General features: G+C 34.3%; 1 protein-coding gene across 2 annotated transcripts in view; it reads right to left on the reverse strand.

Annotated features, from left to right (window-relative positions):
• The window catches only part of LOC135140559 (LIM/homeobox protein Lhx5), a 117,348-nt gene that overhangs the window by 65,925 nt on the left and 36,042 nt on the right, over positions 1–15,381 (reverse strand). For both annotated transcript variants that reach the window (XM_064071165.1, XM_064071164.1), the window contains exon 3: positions 5,476–5,702. In XM_064071165.1, coding sequence (XP_063927235.1) covers positions 5,476–5,702 — 227 coding nt within the window. The remainder of the gene's footprint in view (positions 1–5,475; positions 5,703–15,381) is intronic.

Here is a 15,381-nt window from a genome sequence, read left to right on the forward strand (position 1 = left end):
ATTTTTGCTTGAATTAGTTTACTGAGTTTAGCTGATTGTTTCATGTATTTTTTTACGAATTTTATTAAGTAAGTAGTTCGATATTGTTATGAATGAATGGTCACACTTCCCATATCTCTGACACAATAGAAATTCCATGTATTTTTTTTTAAAGAATGTGAAACCTTCTTAAGGGCCCTAACTCTGTTTTTATAAAGAAAGTGAAACCTTTTTGAGGGCCCCAACAGTTTTTTTTTTTAATAATGTGAAATCGTCTCGGTTTCTCAACTATCTGTTTTTTTAAAGAAAGTTGAACCTTCTTCTTCTTGGAGTTCCCAAATGTGTTGCTTTTTAAGAAGTTGAAACCTTCTCGGAGTTCCTAAGTGTATTTTTTTTAATGAAAATGAAATTTTCTCGAGGGCTCTAAGTGTCTTTTTGTGAAAAAAAGTGAAACCTTCTCGGGGGTCCCCACTGTCTTTTTTTAATAATCTAAACCTTCTCGGGGGTCCCAACTGTCTTTCTTTAAGAATGTGAAACCTTCTCGGGGGCCCCAAGTGGCTTTATTTAAAAGGTGAAAGCTTCTCAGGGGTACTAAGTGTTTTTTTTTTAAATGTGAAACCTTCTCAGGGGTCCCAAGTGGGTTTTTTTTAAATATGAAACGTTCTCAGGGGTCCCAAATGGTTTTTTTTTTAATATGAAATCTCAGCGGTCCCAAGCGGTTTTTTTTTTTAAATGTGAAACCTTCTCGGGGTTCCTGAGTGTCTTTTTTTAAATAAAAGTGAAATCTTCTCGAGGGCATCAAGTTGTCTTTTTGTGAAAAAAGTGAAAACTTCTCGGGGGTTCCCACTGTCTTTTTAATAATGTGAAACCTTCTCGGGGACCCCAAGTGGCTTTATTTAAAAGGTGAAACCTTCTCAGGGGTTCTAATTGTTTTTTTTTTAATTGTGAAATCTTCTCAGGGGCCTCAGGTGGCTTTATTTAAAAGGTGAAAGCTTCTCAGGGGTTCCAAGTGGTTTTTTTTTGTGAAACCTTCTCAGGGGCCTCAAGTACATTTTTTTTAATAATGTGAAACCTTCTCGGGGGCCCCAAGTGGCTTTTTTTTAAAATGTGAAATCTTCTCAGGGGTCCCAAATGTTTTTTTTTTAATATGAAACCTCAGCGGTCCCAAGTGTTTTTTTTTTAATGTGAAACCTTCTCGGGCTTCCTGAATGTCTTTTTTTTTTAATGAAAGTGAAATCTTCTCGAGGGCCCCAAGTGTCTTTTTGTAAAAAAAAGTGAAACCTTCTCGGCGGTTCCCACTGCCATTTTTTAATAATCTAAAACCTTCTCGGGGGCCCAAGTGGCTTTATTCAAAAGATGAAACCTTCTCAGGGGTTCCAAGTGTTTTTTTTTTTTTAAATGTAAAACTTTCTCGGGAGCCCCAAGTGGCTTTTTTAAAAATATGAAACCATCTCAGGGGTCCCAAGTGGTTTCAGTTAAATGTGAAACCTTCTCGGGGTTCCTGAGTCTCTTTTTTAAATAAAAGTGAAATCTTCTCGAGGGCCCCAAGTGTCTTTTTGTGAAAAAAGTGAAAACTTCTCGGGGGTTCCAAGTGTTTTTTTTTTTATGTGAAACCTTTTCAGGGGCCCCAAATACGTTTTTTTAACGATGTGAAACCTTCTCGGGGCCCCCAAGTGGCTTTTTTTTTAATGTGAAACCTTCTCAGAGGTCCCAAGTGGGTTTTTTTAAATATGAAATCTTCTCAGGGGTCCCAAGTGTTTTTTTTTTAAATGTGAAACCTTCTCGGGGTTCCCGAGTGTCTTTTTTTTAATGAAAGTGAAATCTTCTCGAGGGCCCCAAGTGTCTTTTTGTAATAAAAAGTGAAACCTTCTCGGCGGTTCCCACTGTCTTTTCTTAATAATCTAAAACCTTCTCGGGGGCCCCAAGTGGCCTTATTTAAAAGATGAAACCTTCTAAGGGGTTCCAAGTATTTTTTTTTTAAATGTGAAACTTTTTCAGGGGCCCCAAATACGTTTTTTTAACGATGTGAAACCTTCTCGGGGCCCCCAAGTGGCTGTTTTTTTAATGTGAAACCTTCTCAGAGGTCCCAAGTGGGTTTTTTTAAATATGAAATCTTCTCGAGGGCCCCATGTGTCTTTTTGTAATAAAAAGTGAAACCTTCTCGGCGGTTCCCACTGTCTTTCCTTAATAATCTAAAACCTTCTCGGGGGCCCCAAGTGGCCTTATTTAAAAGATGAAACCTTCTAAGGGGTTCCAAGTATTTTTTTTTTAAATGTGAAACTTTCTCGGGGGCCCCAAGTGGCTTTCTTTAAAATATGAAACCGTCTCAGAGGTCCCAAGTGGTTTTCGTTAAATGTGAAACCTTCTCGGGGTTCCTGAGTGTCTTTTTTTAAATAAAAGTGAAAACTTCTCGAGGACCCCAAATGTCTTTTTGTGAAAAAAGTGAAAACTTCTCGGGGGTCCCCACTGTTTTTTAATAATGTCAAACTTTCTCGGGGACCCCAAGTGGCTTTATTTAAAAGGTGAAACCTTCTCAGGGGTTCCAAGTGTTTTTTTCTTAAACGTGAAACCTTCTCAGGGGCCCCAAGTGGTTTTTTTATTAATGTGAAACCTCGGGGTCTCAAGTGGTTTTTTTTAAAATGTGAAACCTTCTCAGGTGTCCCAAATATTTGTTTTTTAATATGAAACCTCAGCGATCCCAAGTGGTTTTTTTTTAAATGTGAACCCTTCTCGGGCTTCCTGAGTGTCTTTTTTTTTAATGAAAGTGAAACCTTCTCGGCGGTTCCCACTGCCTTTTTTTAATAATCTAAAACATTCTCGGGGGCCTAAGTGGCTTTATTTAAAAGATGAAACCTTCTCAGGGGTTCCAAGTATTTTTTTTTTATGTGAAACTTTCTCGAGAGCCCCAAGTGGCTTTCTTTAAAATATGAAACCATCTCAGGAGTCCCAAGTGGTTTTTGTTAAATGTGAAACCTTCTCGGGGTTCCTGAGTGTCTTTTTTTAAATAAAAGTGAAATCATCTCGAGGGCCCCAAATGTCTTTTTGTGAAAAAAGTGAAGACTTCTCGGGGGTCCCAACTGTCTTTTTAATAATGGCAAACCTTCTCGGGGACCCTAAGTGGCTTTATTTAAAAGGTGAAACCTTCTCAGGGGTTCCAAGTGGTTTTTTTTAAATGTGAAACCTTCTCAGGGGCCCCAAGTAGGTTTTTTTAACAATGTGAAACCTTCTCGGGTGCACCAAGTGGCTTTCTTTAAAATATGAAACCTTCTCACGGGGCCCGAAGTGGTTTTATTTAAAAGATGAAACCTTCTCAAGGGTTCCAAGTGTTTTTTTTTAATGTGAAACTTTCTCGGGGGCACCAAGTGACTTTCTTTAAAATATGAAACCATCTCAGGGGTCCCAAGTGGTTTTTGTTAAATGTGAAACCTTCTCGGGTTTCCTGAGTGTCTTTTTTTAAATAAAAGTGAAATCTTCTCGAAGGCCCCAAATGTCTTTTTGTGAAAAAAGTGAAAACTTCTCGGGGGTCCCCAATGTCTTTTTAATAATGTGACACTTTCTCGGGGGTCCCAAGTGGCTTTTTTTTAATTTGAAACCTTCTCAGGGGTCCCAAGTAGATTTTTTTTAAATATGAAACCTTCTCAGGGATCCCAAGCGGTTTTTTTTTTAAATGTGAAACCTTCTCGGGGTTCCTGAGTGTCTTTTTTTTAATTAAAGTGAAATCTTCTCGAGGGCCCCAATTGTCTTTTTGTAAAAAAAAGTGAAACCTTCTTGGTGGTTCCCACTGCCATTTTTTAATAATCTAAAACCTTCTCGGGGGCCCAGGTGGCTTTATTTAAAAGGTGAAACCTTCTCAGGGGGCCAAGTGTTTTTTTTTAATGTGAAACCTTCTCAAGGACCCCAAGTGTTTTTTTTTTAAATGTGAAACCTTCTAAGGGCCCCAAAAGTTTTTTTATTAATGTGAAACCTTCTCGAGGTTCCCAAGTGTCTTGGTTTTTAATAATAATTAGTTTATTCACCAAGTAGATACAGTAATGTATATTGTGGTATGTCATTTTAACAAGTTAAAATCTTCTCGGGGACCCCAATTCTTTTTGGTTAATAATGTGAAACCTTTTCGGGGTTCTTAAGTGTTTTTCTTTATAAGAAGATGAAACCTACTCGGGGGCCTCAAGTCTCTTTTTTTTTAACAAGATAAAACCTTTTTTTCTTATACTGTGACTAGTACATTATATATTATTTGATTCCATAGAGGTTATCACAAAAAAGTAAAATTTCACAAAATCAAATTTCATAATTTTCCAAAGAAGCAGAATTTGTTGGATCGTAGTTCAAGGGCGAGGGAAGTTCTGTCCCAATAACGTTCGGCCAATTTTTTACGAATTATTTTATAATGAATGGCGTCACATTCGGTAGGTATATGTCTCTGATAAACAAAAATTTTATAAAAAAATAAGAAAAGTTAGTCTTAAATTAGAAGTCATCAGATTTTGTATTTTAGTCAACATTTACAAAGAAAATTTCACTTTTATCGTAGTTCTTTTAAGAGAAGTTGTAGTTTTTGGAGCTTTAACTTTAAAAATAACGAAAAATAATTGTATTCCATAAGTTTCCATTTTAATTTTAATCTTGTTTGTAGTTTTTTTAATACTTAGAAACTTCTAGTTCTTAAAGCTTGAACTTTCGCCTTTGTAGAAAAATACAATCGATACATACTTTGTTGCACGAAAAAATCAAATTGTAAATTCGCCTCAGCTAAAAACATAAATAAATCACGTAAAAAGTGAACGCCATTTCGAAAACCCTTTTTTAATATAGGAATTTTTTAGTCAATAAGGGTCATTTACTAACTTTATCCATTTCTGTTTTTATCCACAAAAGGCGGTAAAGTTATATTTCGAAAAACACTTAAAACAACAAAATCACTGTTTAGAAAAAAACAAACAATTTTTTGTTTTAAATACAGAGTGTCCACTTCACAACAGTATCGCGATCGCCGATTCCCCTCTACTCATCACCATCCCGTCCAAGCCCGCTTTCTTTTGTCTCGCCGTGCCTTCGACCTCCTCCACCGCCTCGGCGCAGCTCAGGCCATGATTCAACAAATCTAAACACAGTGCCATCATTTCAACGGCATCGCAGTTAATTACACCCGTCCAGCATACGTTAAAACAACTATAAAATTAGCATCTCACTAGCTCGCCGCTCTCCTAAAATCCCCTCATTAAATATTTATAAGCCGGTCGAATCTCGGCGACGAAAAACTCGCCCCCTCCCCGCCAGCGCGCCCGCGGCCGTCCGTCGTGCCGCCGCGGCGCCCGCCGTCGTCTGCCCGCCAGCGCTCGGCCGGCCGCGGGCGGGGCGGGGCCGCCCGGCCCCGCCCCCCGGCCAATCGCGCGCGCGTCCCACCGCCGATGCGCGAGGCGCCGCGCCGCATTGGGGGACCGGCCCCGGGGGCGGCCCGTTTTTGCGCTTTTTGGGGATGCTAGGGTGACTTACCCTGGTGGTGTCCGCTGATGGCTGCCGTCTTGTTTCCGTTCAAGTAATCGTCTTTGCATATAAACTTGTTATCGTCTAACACGTAAAGTTCTTCGCCGGTCGAGAGCTGTTTCCTGCACACGAGACAGGTGAAACAGTTGAGATGGAACACTTTGTCTCGAGCTTTGCGCACTAAGTCACTAGGCGATATGCCTTGGCCACAACCACCGCACTTTGTACCGTACCTCCTGCAACAAAAGACACGAATTAGAAATATTTAGACAAAATATATCACTATCATTATTATTATTATTTATTATTATTAATCATAAGTATAAATATCAACTAATAAACGGTAAATGACGATTATCTCACTTATATTAAAAAAAAAAAACACACAACAATAATAATAATAATAACCTGTCACTATCATTATTAAGAGACGATGATGTATCCTTATTAACAGTACATAATTATAATGTTTTGTGGGGACGTTTAAATACACTTTTCTAACGTGTTACATGCACTTTTGTCACTTTGGACGTGTAATTAATTGCTTGTAGTTGTTCACGTATGACATTTACTAAGTTGGAGAGCTCTCAGAGTGATTGTTGTGTTTCCTGATCCCTGATGCTCTGACATAGTTCCAGATGGATTCAGTTGAATTAAAAATACAAAAGTAAGGATTCTATAAAAAAGAAAAAAAACACTAAGACACCAAAAGATTCTTTTAAATTCTATTAAAAAAAAATGCATTAGTATTTAGTGCCCGAGGACCTTTTAATTTGTCGAAAAAAGACACTAGAATTCTCAAAAATTCCTTCGAATTCAGTAAAAAAAATTAAAGACCTGAAAGATTCTGTATGATTTATGAGACTCGTTTAAACTCTATTAAAAAGACACTAAGAATCCCGGAATTCTTTTCAATTCTAAAAAAAAAAATACAGAAGAGCTGTTGAGATTCTTTTAATTAGAGACACTGGGGACCCCGACGTTCTTTCAAATTACATAAAAAAAAACACTAGGGAGCTCCGAGATTCTTAAATTCTCTTCAAACAATGGACTACGAGTTTTCAAAATATATTCAAAAAGACTCTAGAAACCTACGAGATACTTTTAAATTATATTCAAATAAAAAGCTAAGTGTTGACGAGATTCCTTTAAACTCTATTAAAAAAGACACTATGAGCTCCAGAGATTCTTTTAAATTCCGTCAAAAACGACACTAGAGGGTACAGAAATTATTTTAATTTCTATAAAAAAAGAGACGTTATTGGTGTTCGAGATTCTATTAAATTGGATTAAAAAAAGCACTAGGACACCCAAAGATTCTTTTAAATTTTTAAAAAAGAACGCTACGGGGCTCGGAGATTCTTTTAAATTCTATTAAAAAAAAAAGAGTCTAAGGATGATTGATGAGACTCATTCAACTTCTATTAAAAAGGACACTAAGAATCCCGAAATTCTTTTCAATTTTGTAAAAAGAAACACGAAAAAGCTCTCGAGATTCTTTTAATTAGAGACACTCGGGACCCCGACGTTCTTTCAAATTACATAAAAAAGACACTATCCGAGATTCTTAAATTCTATTCAAAAAGACTCTAGAAACCTACGAAATCTTTTTAAATTCTATTCAAATAAAAGGCTAGATGTTCACGAGTTTCCTTTAAACTATATTAAAAAAAAAAACACCATGAGCTCCAGAGATTCTTTTAAATTCCTTAAAAAACGACACTAGAGGGTACAGAAATTCTTTCAATTTCTATAAAAAAAAGATACGTTATTGGTGCCCGAGATTCTATTAAATTGTATTAAAAAAAGCACTAGGACACCCAAAGATTCTTTCAAATTTTTAAAAAAGAGCGCTACCGGGCTCGGAGGTTCTTTTAAATTCTACTCAAAAAAAAGAGTTTAAGGATGATTCACGAGACTCATTCAATCTCTATTAAAAAGGACACTAAGAATCCCGGAATTTTTTCAATTTTGTAAAAAAGAAATACAAAAGAGATCTCGAGATTCTTTTAATTAGAGACACTTGGGACCCCGACGTTCTTTCAAATTATATAAAAAAGACACTAAAGAGCTCTGAGATTCTTAAATTCTTTTCAAACAATGGACTACGAGTTTTAAATTCTATTCAAATAAAAGGCTAGGTGTTCACGAGATTCCTTTAAACTCTATTAAAAAAGATACTATGTGCTCCAGAGATTCTTTTAAATTACTTAAAAAACGACACTAGAGGGTACAGAAATTCTTTTAATTTCTATAAAAAAAAGACACGTTATTGGTGCCCGAGATTCTATTAAATTGTATTAAAAAAAGCACTAGGACACCCAAAGATTCTTTCAAATTTTTAAAAAAGAGCGCTACCGGGTTCGGAGATTCTTTTAAATTCTACCCAAAAAAAAGAGTCTAAGGATGATTCATGAGATTCATTCAATCTCTATTAAAAAGGACACTAAGAATCCCGGAATATTTTCAATTTTGTAAAAAAGAAATACAAAAGAGATCTCGAGATTCTTTTAATTAGAGACACTTGGGACCCCGACGTTCTTTCAAATTATATAAAAAAGACACTAAAGAGCTCTGAGATTCTTAAATTTTCTTCAAACAACGGTCTACGAGTTTTAAATTCTATTCAAATAAAAGGCTAGGTGTTCACGAGATTCCTTTAAACTCTATTAAATAAGACACTATGAGCTGCAGAGATTCTTTTAAATTCCTTCAAAAACGACACTAGAGGGTACAGAATTTCTTTTAGTTTCTATAAAAAAAGAGACGTTATTGGTGTCCGAGATTCTATTAAATTGTATTAAAAAAAACACTAGGACACTCAAAGATTCTTTTAAATTTTTATGAAAGAACGCTACGGGGCTCGGAGATTCTTTTAAATTCTACTCAAAACAAAAAGAATAAGGATGATTCATGATACTCATTCAATCTCTATTAAAAAGGACACTAAGAATCCCGAAATTCTTTTCAATTTTGTAAAAAGAAACACGAAAAAGCTCTCGAGATTCTTTTAATTAGAGACACTCGGGACCCCGACGTTCTTTCAAATTACATAAAAAAGACGCTATCCGAGATTCTTAAGTTCTATTCAAAAAGACTCTAGAAACCTACGAAATCTTTTTAAATTCTATTCAAATAAAAGGCTAGATGTTCACGAGTTTCCTTTAAACTATATTAAAAAAAAAAACACCATGAGCTCCAGAGATTCTTTTAAATTCCTTAAAAAACGACACTACAGGGTACAGAAATTCTTTTAATTTCTATAAAATAAGAGACGTTATTGGTGTCCGAAATTCTATTAAATTATATTAAAAAAAGCACTTGGACACTCAAAGATTCTTTTAAATTTTTAAAAAAGAACACTACGGAGCTACGAGATTCTTTTAAATTCTACTCAAAACAAAAAGAATAAGGATGATTCATGATACTCATTCAATCTCTATTAAAAAGGACACTAAGAATCCCGAAATTCTTTTCAATTTTGTAAAAAGAAACACGAAAAAGCTCTCGAGATTCTTTTAATTAGAGACACTCGGGACCCAGACGTTCTTTCAAATTACATAAAAAAGACACTATCCGAGATTCTTAAATTCTATTCAAAAAGACTCTAGAAACCTACGAAATCATTTTAAATTCTATTCAAATAAAAGGCTAGATGTTCACGAGTTTCCTTTAAACTATATTAAAAAAAAAACACCATGAGCTCCAGAGATTCTTTTAAATTCCTTAAAAAACGACACTACAGGGTACAGAAATTCTTTTAATTTCTATAAAATAAGAGACATTATTGGTGTCCGAGATTCTATTAAATTGTATTAAAAAAAGCACTAGGACACCCAAAGATTCTTTCAAATTTTTAAAAAAGAGCGCTACCGGGCTCGGAGGTTCTTTTAAATTCTACTCAAAAAAAAGAGTTTAAGGATGATTCACGAGACTCATTCAATCTCTATTAAAAAGGACACTAAGAATCCCGGAATTTTTTCAATTTTGTAAAAAAGAAATACAAAAGAGATCTCGAGATTCTTTTAATTAGAGACACTTGGGACCCCGACGTTCTTTCAAATTATATAAAAAAGACACTAAAGAGCTCTGAGATTCTTAAATTCTTTTCAAACAATGGACTACGAGTTTTAAATTCTATTCAAATAAAAGGCTAGGTGTTCACGAGATTCCTTTAAACTCTATTAAAAAAGATACTATGTGCTCCAGAGATTCTTTTAAATTACTTAAAAAACGACACTAGAGGGTACAGAAATTCTTTTAATTTCTATAAAAAAAAGACACGTTATTGGTGCCCGAGATTCTATTAAATTGTATTAAAAAAAGCACTAGGACACCCAAAGATTCTTTCAAATTTTTAAAAAAGAGCGCTACCGGGTTCGGAGATTCTTTTAAATTCTACCCAAAAAAAAGAGTCTAAGGATGATTCATGAGATTCATTCAATCTCTATTAAAAAGGACACTAAGAATCCCGGAATATTTTCAATTTTGTAAAAAAGAAATACAAAAGAGATCTCGAGATTCTTTTAATTAGAGACACTTGGGACCCCGACGTTCTTTCAAATTATATAAAAAAGACACTAAAGAGCTCTGAGATTCTTAAATTTTCTTCAAACAACGGTCTACGAGTTTTAAATTCTATTCAAATAAAAGGCTAGGTGTTCACGAGATTCCTTTAAACTCTATTAAATAAGACACTATGAGCTGCAGAGTTTCTTTTAAATTCCTTCAAAAACGACACTAGAGGTTACAGAAATTCTTTTAATTTCTATAAAAAAAGAGACGTTATTGGTGTCCAAGATTCTATTAAATTGTATTAAAAAAGCACTAAGACACCCAAAGATTCTTTTAAATTTTTAAAAAAGAACGCTACGGGGCTCGGAGATTCTTTTAAATTCTACTCAAAAAAAAAGAGTGTAAGGATGATTTATGAGACTCATTCAATTTCTATTAAAATAGAACACTAAGAATCCCGGAATTCTGTTCAATTTTGTAAAAAAGAAATACAAAAGAGCTTTCGAGATTCTTTTAATTAGAGACACTCGGGACACCAACATTCTTTCAAATTACGTAAAAACGACACTAGGGAGCTCCGAGATTCTTAAATTCTCTTCAAACAATAGACTACGCGATTTAAATTCTATTCAAATTTAAGGCTAGGTGTTCACGAGATTCCTTTACACTCTATTAAAAAACACACTATGAGCTCCAGAGATTCTTTTAAATTCCTTCAAAAACGACACTAGAAGTTACAGAGATTCTTTTAATTTCTATAAAAAAAGAGACGTTATTGGTGTCTCAGATTCTATTAAATCGTATTAAAAAAAGCACTAGGACACCCAAAGATTCTTTTAAATTTTTAAAAAAGAGCGCTACCGGGTTCGGAGATTCTTTTAAATTCTACATAAAAAAAAGATTCTAAGGATGATTCATGAGATTCATTCAATCTCTATTAAAAAGGACACTAAGAATCCCGGAATTTTTTCAATTTTGTAAAAAAGAAATACAAAAGAGATCTCGAGATTCTTTTAATTAGAGACACTTGGGACCCCGACGTTCTTTCAAATTATATAAAAAAGACACTCGGGAGCTCTGAGATTCTTAAATTCTCTTCAAACAATGGATTACGAGTTTTAAATTCTATTCAAAACGACTCTAGAAACCCACGAGATCCTTTTAAATTCTGTTCAAATAAAAAGCTAGGTGTTGACAAGATTCCTTTAAACTCTATTAAAAAAGACGCTATGAGATCCAGAGATTCTTTTAAATTCCTTCAAAAACGAAACTAGAGGTTACAGAGATTCTTTTAATTTCTATAAAAAAAGAGACGTAATTGGTGTCCGAGATTCTATTAAATTGTATTAAAAGAAGCACTAGGACACCCAAAGATTCTTTTAAATTTTTAAAAAAGAGCGCTACCGGGTTCGGAGATTCTTTTAAATTCTACCCAAAAAAAAGAGTCTAAGGATGATTCATGAGATTCATTCAATCTCTATTAAAAAGGACACTAAGAATCCCGGAATTCTTTTAAATTTTGTAAAAAAGAAATACAAAAGAGCTCTTGACATTCTTTTAATTAGAGACACTCGGGGCTCCGACGTTCTTTCAAATTACATAAAAACGACACTAGGGATGTCCGAGATTCTTAAATTCTCTTCAAACAATGGACTACGAGTTTTAAATTCTATTCAAAAAGACTCTAGAAACCTACGAAATCCTTTTAAATTCTATTCAAATAAAAGGCTAGGTGTTCAAGAGATTCCTTTAAACTCTATTAAAAAAGACACTATGAGCTCCAGAGATTCTTTTAAATTTCTTCAAAAACGACACTAAAGGGTACAGAAATTTCTTTTAATTTTTATAAAAAAAGAGACGTTGTTGGTGTCCGAGATTCTATTAAATTGTATTAAAAAAAGCACTAGGACACTCAAAGATTCTTTTAAATTTTTAAAAAAGAACGCCACGGGGCTCGGAGATTCTTTTCAATTCTACCCAAAAAAAAAAAAACTCTGAGAATGATTTATGAGACTCATTCAATCATAATTAAAAAGGACACTAAGAATCCTGAAATTCTTTTCAATTTTGTAAAAAAGAAATACAAAAGAGCTCTCGAGATTCTTTTAATTAAAGACACTCGGGACTCCGACGTTCTTTCAAATTACATAAAAAAGACACTAGGGAGCTCTGAGATTCTTAAATTCTCTTCAAACAATGGACTACGAGTTTTAAATTATATTCAAAAAGACTCTAGAAACCTACGAGATTCTTTTAAATTCTATTCAAATAAAAGGCTAGGTGTTGACGAGATTCCTTTAAACTCTATTAAAAAATACACTATGAGCTCCAGAGATTCTTTTAAATTCCTTCAAAAACGACACTAGAGGTTACAGAAATTCTTTTAATTTCTATAAAAAAAGAGACGTTATTGGTGTCCGAGATTCTATTAAATTTTATTAAAAAAAGCACTAGGACACCCAAAGATTCTTTTAAATTTTTAAGAAAGAACGCTACGGGGCTCGGAGATTCTTTTAAATTCTACTCAAAACAAAAAGAATAAGGATGATTCATGATACCCATTCAATCTCTATTAAAAAGGACACTAAGAATCCCGAAATTCTTTTCAATTTTGTAAAAAGAAACACGAAAAAGCTCTCGAGATTCTTTTAATTAGAGACACTCGGGACCCCGACGTTCTTTCAAATTACATAAAAAAGACACTATCCGAGATTCTTAAGTTCTATTCAAAAAGACTCTAGAAACCTACGAAATCTTTTTAAATTCTATTCAAATAAAAGGCTAGATGTTCACGAGTTTTCTTTAAACTATATTAAAAAAAAAACACCATGAGCTCCAGAGATTCTTTTAAATTTCTTCAAAAACGACACTAAAGGGTACAGAAATTTCTTTTAATTTCTATAAAAAAAGAGACGTTATTGGTGTCTGAGATTCTATTAAATTGTATTAAAAAAAGCACTAGGACACCCAAAGATTCTTCTAAATTTTTAAAAAGGAATGCTACGAGGCTCGGAGATTCTTTTAAATTCTACTCAAAAAAAAGAGTCTGAGGATGTTTTATGAGACTCATTCAATTTCTATTAAAATAGAACACTAAGGATCCCGGAATTCTGTTCAATTTTGTAATAAAGAAATACAAGAGAGCTCTCGACATTCTTTTAATTAGAGACACTAGGGACCACGAAGTTCTTTCAAATTACATAAAAAATACACTAGGGAGCTCGGAGATTCTTAAATTCTCTTCAAACAATGGACTACGAGTTTTAAATTCTATTCAAAAAGACTCTAGAAACCTACGAAATCCTTTTAAATTCTATTCAAATAAAAGGCTAGGTGTTCACGAGATTCCTTTAAACTCTATTAAAAAAGACACCATGAGCTCCAGAGATTCTTTTAAATTTCTTCAAAAACGACACTAAAGGGTACAGAAATTTCTTTTAATTTCTATAAAAAAGAGACGTTATTGGTGTCCGAGATTCTATTAAATTGTATTAAAAAAAGCACTAGGACACGCAAAGATTCTTTTAAATTTTTAAAAAAGAACGCTACGGGGCCCGGAGGTTCTTTTAAATTCTACTCAAAAAAAAGAGTGTAAGGATGATTCATGAGACTCATTCAATTTCTATTAAAATAGAACACTAAGAATTCCGGAATTCTGTTCAATTTTGTAATAAAGAAATACAAGAGAGCTCTCGAAATTCTTTTAATTAGAGACACTCGGGAACTCCGAGATTCTTAAATTCTCTTCAAACAATGGACTATGAGCTTGAGTTCTATTCAAAAAGACTCTAGAAACCTACGAGATCCTTTTAAATTCCATTCAAATAAGAGAGTCTAGGTTTACGAGATTCTTTTAAACTCTATTAAAAAATACTAGATGCTTCTAAATTCTAAATATAAAGAAGACGTTAAAGTGGCACCGGAGATTTTGTTTAATTCTATCAAAGAAGACACTTGAGGACCCAGAGATTTCTTTAAATTCTAAAAAAAAACGCCAAGAGATCCGAAGATGCTTTTAAATTTTATTCGAAAAAGGAGAATAGACATTCATAAAAATCCTTTAAACTCTATTAAAAAGGACACTAGAGAGTGCAGAAATTCTTTTAATTTTTATAAAATAGAGACATTATTGGCCACCGAGTTTCTATTAAATTCTGTTTAAAAAAAGCACCAGGACATCCAAGGATTCTTTTACATTTTTAAAAAAGAACGATTGACAGTTGGGGTTCCCGAGAAGGTTTCACATTATTAAAAAAAGACAATTGGACCCCTGAGAAGATTCTTAAAAAAAAGACCCTGGAGACCACCGAGGTTTCATCTTCAAAAAAAAGACAGTAGAGGGTGGGTGGGCGGGGCTTGTATTTGCTAAGATGAGACTGACTTTGGCAAATGATGGCAGTCATATCTTAGGAAGTACTAGCCCCGCCCACCCGCCCACTATTTTCTCAGAAGGTATATCATTTGCCAAAATCAGTCTTATCTTATCAAATACTAGCCCCGCCCACCCGCCCTCGATTTTCTTAGAAGGTACATCATCTGCCAAAATCAGTCTGATTTTATCAAATACTAACCCCGCCCACCCACCCGTTATTTTCTTAGAAGATACATCATCTGCCAAAATCAGTCATATCTTAGCAAGTATTAGCCCAACCCGCCCGCCTTCTAAGAAAATGGAGGGGAGTTGGATAGGGTAGTACTGGTAAGAATAAGACTGATTTTGGCAAATTATATATCTTTTAAGAAAGTAGAGGGCGGGTGGGCGGGACTAGTATTTGATAAGATAAGACTGATTTTGGCAGATGATGTACCTTCTAAGAAAATAGAGGGCGGGTGGGCGGGGCTAGTATTTGATAAGATAAGACTGATTTTGGCAGATGATATCAGCCATATATTACGAAATGCCACCCCGCCCATCCACCCTCTATTTTCTTCTTGCCAATCACAGTCTTATCTTAGCAAGTACTAACTCCACCCTCTCTAAAATTTTATTCAAAAGAAGGGAATAAACACTCACAAAATTCCTTTAAACTCTATTAAAAAAGACACTACAGAGTACAGAAATTCTTTTAAACTCTATTGAAAAACTTCTAGCGGCCTTCGAGATGCTTTAAATTCTATAGAAAAAAGAGACATTATTGACGACCGAGATTCTGTTAAATTCTATTAATAGTGGCATCAGGAGACCCAAGGATTCATTTAAATTTTACTCGGAAAAAAAGAGACTGAGGATTCATGAGATTGATTTAAACTCTATTAAAAGAGATCTCCGGAATTCTTTTAAATTCTATAAAAAAATACATTTGGGAACAGTGGACTATGAGTTTAGTACATTCTATTTAAATATTTGGACTTAGTTTAGTTCGACGGAACTTCCCTCGTCCTAGAAGTAGAGTGTAACAA

The sequence above is a fragment of the Zophobas morio genome, unplaced genomic scaffold, assembly GCF_036711695.1.
Source record: "Zophobas morio isolate AGI-343-1 ecotype UQ-CSIRO unplaced genomic scaffold, CSIRO_AGI_Zmor_V1 ptg000040l, whole genome shotgun sequence".
NCBI classification, from domain to species: domain Eukaryota; kingdom Metazoa; phylum Arthropoda; class Insecta; order Coleoptera; family Tenebrionidae; genus Zophobas; species Zophobas morio.